A 2,408-nucleotide genomic window follows, 5' to 3' on the forward strand; every position below is an offset into this window, starting at 1 on the left:
TCCCAAGGTCTTCCTCCCGAAACAAAAGCAGCTGACTCTAGGTGCGCATCTGACAGCTGAAATGGCTGCCGTTGCACGTGACACGGCATTCTTTTTCTTGAAACAAAAATCTGATGGCTTGAACTTTCCACAATATGCTTCTCAGCTACCACGCCCTCGTTCACACTCTGGGAAGGACATTAGATTGGCAGCATTGACCGCTGCCCGGGAATTAACCCCTAAAATCATTGAATGGCAGATGACACAGCAATTTGAACGATCTCTTGTAATATCGGCGCCCACCTCAGCTCCACAACACCAGAAAGAAAATGATCACACGGAAGCCAATAGCAGCACAGGACTCAAGAAATACAGAGGTGTGTACTTTCTCAAAAGACAAGGAAAGTGGGTTCCCAAGGTCTTTCTCCCGAAACAAAAGCAGCTGACTCTAGGTGCGCATCTGACAGCTGAAATGGCTGCCGTTGCACATGACACGGGGTTCTTTTTCTTGAAGCAAAAATCTGATGGCTTGAACTTTCCACAATATGCTTCTCAGCTACCACGCCCTCGTTCAGACTCTTGGAAGGACATTAGATTTGCAGCATTGACTGCTGCCCGGGAATTAACCCCTAAAATCTTTGGAAGGCAGATGACACAGCAATTAGAAGGATCTGTTGTAATATCGGCGCCTACCTCAGCTCCACATCACCAGAAAGAAAATGATCACACGGAAGCCAATAGCAGCACAGGACTCAAGAAATACAGAGGTGTGTACTTTCTCAAAAGACTAGGAAAGTGGGTTCCCAGGGTTTTTCTACCGAAACAAAAGCAGCTGGCTCTAGGTGTGCATCCGACAGCTGAAATGGCTGCCGTTGCACATGACACGGGGTTCTTTTTCTTGAAACAAAAATCTGATGGCTTGAACTTTCCACAATATGCTTCTCAGCTACCACGCCCTCGTTCAGATTCTTGGAAGGACATTAAATTTGCAGCATTGACTGCTGCCCGGGAATTAACCCCTAAAATCTTTGAAGGGCAGATTACACAGCAATTAGAAGGATCTGTTGTAATATCGGCGCCTACCTCAGCTCCACAACACCAGAAAGAAAATGATCACACGGAAGCCAATAGCAGCACAGGACTCCAGAAATACAAAGGTGTGTACTTTAACAAAAGACATGGAAACTGGGTTCCCAAGGTCTTTCTCCCTAAACGAAAGCAGCTGGCTCTAGGTGTGCAACCTACAGCTGAAATGGCTGCGGTGGCACATGACACGGGGTTCTTTTTCTTGAAACAAAAATCTGATGGCTTGAACTTTCCACAATATGCTTCTCAGCTACCACGCCCTCGTTCAGACTCTTGGAAGGACATTAAATTTGCGGCATTGACTGCTGCCCGGGAATTAACCCCTAAAATCTTTGAAGGGCAGATTACACATCAATTAGAAGGATCTGTTGTAATATCGGGGCCTACCTCAGCTCCAACGGTCTCGCCAACTACGGGTATGCGACATTCCTGTTCTGCTAATTCAAGAGATGTGCAACTGTTGGTAAAAGAACCAAGAAAGGTCGCTTCCAATGCTGCAGGTCCCATGACCACCAGGGCACGACAACAATCAGAACAAATTCTTGGTGACAAGTAAATGTCTGCCCTCATACTAAATGCATATCATACGTTGTAGATTTTAAGTGTTATATGTTTTGCTTTTGCAGATTTAAATGGTTTATGCTTGTTTTTGAAATTGTTGTTAATGTTTATAATATGTTGAGATTGTTGTTAATGTTTATACTATGTTTATAATAGATCTGCAGCACAGATGGCGGTCCAAGACTTAACCATTCAAGGGCGGATGAGACAGGAATTGGCGCCTAACTCAGCTCCAAAGGTGTCGCTAACTACAGATACGCGAAATTCCCGTTCTGCTAATTCCAAAGATGTACAACGGCCTTTAAAGCGTCGAATAAAGATGGCTGCCAGGGCTGCAGGTCTGATTTCCAAAAAGCAACGAATAAAGGTGGCTGCCAGGGCTGCAGGTCTGATTTCCAAAAAGCAACGAATAAAGGTGGCTGCCAGGGCTGCAGGTCTGATTACCAGTAAGGAACGACAACAGCCGGAACAAATTCTTGGCCGCATGAAATAAATAAGGAGCCTTCATGAAGCGCATGGCAATCTATACCTTTGTAGTTATCATGAGAAATAAACCAATTATATAGTTTCAGAAAAACAGCTATGGATTTCAACTTATTACATTTTGTCATATCCTTGTATAGTATGGAGAAAGACAGTCTTATCAAAGGACTTATTGGATGACCATTTGTAAAGTTTATTAATAGTTTCATTCAGAGCTTTTTCCTCCTTTGTCATAACATATCTATTTTTGATAAATGAATTAATCATCGGAATTGTCATGAAACAATTTATAATCAAAA

General features: G+C 43.3%; 1 protein-coding gene across 1 annotated transcript; it reads left to right on the plus strand.

Annotated features, from left to right (window-relative positions):
• Positions 1–562: 562 nt before the first annotated feature.
• LOC149260204 (uncharacterized) lies at positions 563–2,175 on the plus strand. Its single transcript, XM_089379311.1, has 2 exons — positions 563–1,617; positions 1,783–2,175. The coding sequence occupies exons 1-2, from the start codon at positions 629–631 to the stop codon at positions 2,117–2,119; spliced, it is 1,326 nt and encodes a 441-aa protein (XP_089235437.1). The 5' UTR covers positions 563–628; the 3' UTR covers positions 2,120–2,175.
• Positions 2,176–2,408: the final 233 nt, after the last annotated feature.

Source organism: Pinus tabuliformis, chromosome 6, assembly GCF_031772625.1.
Source record: "Pinus tabuliformis cultivar Carrire ecotype Pingquan chromosome 6, CPIR1, whole genome shotgun sequence".
Classification (NCBI taxonomy): Eukaryota; Viridiplantae; Streptophyta; class Pinopsida; order Pinales; family Pinaceae; genus Pinus; species Pinus tabuliformis.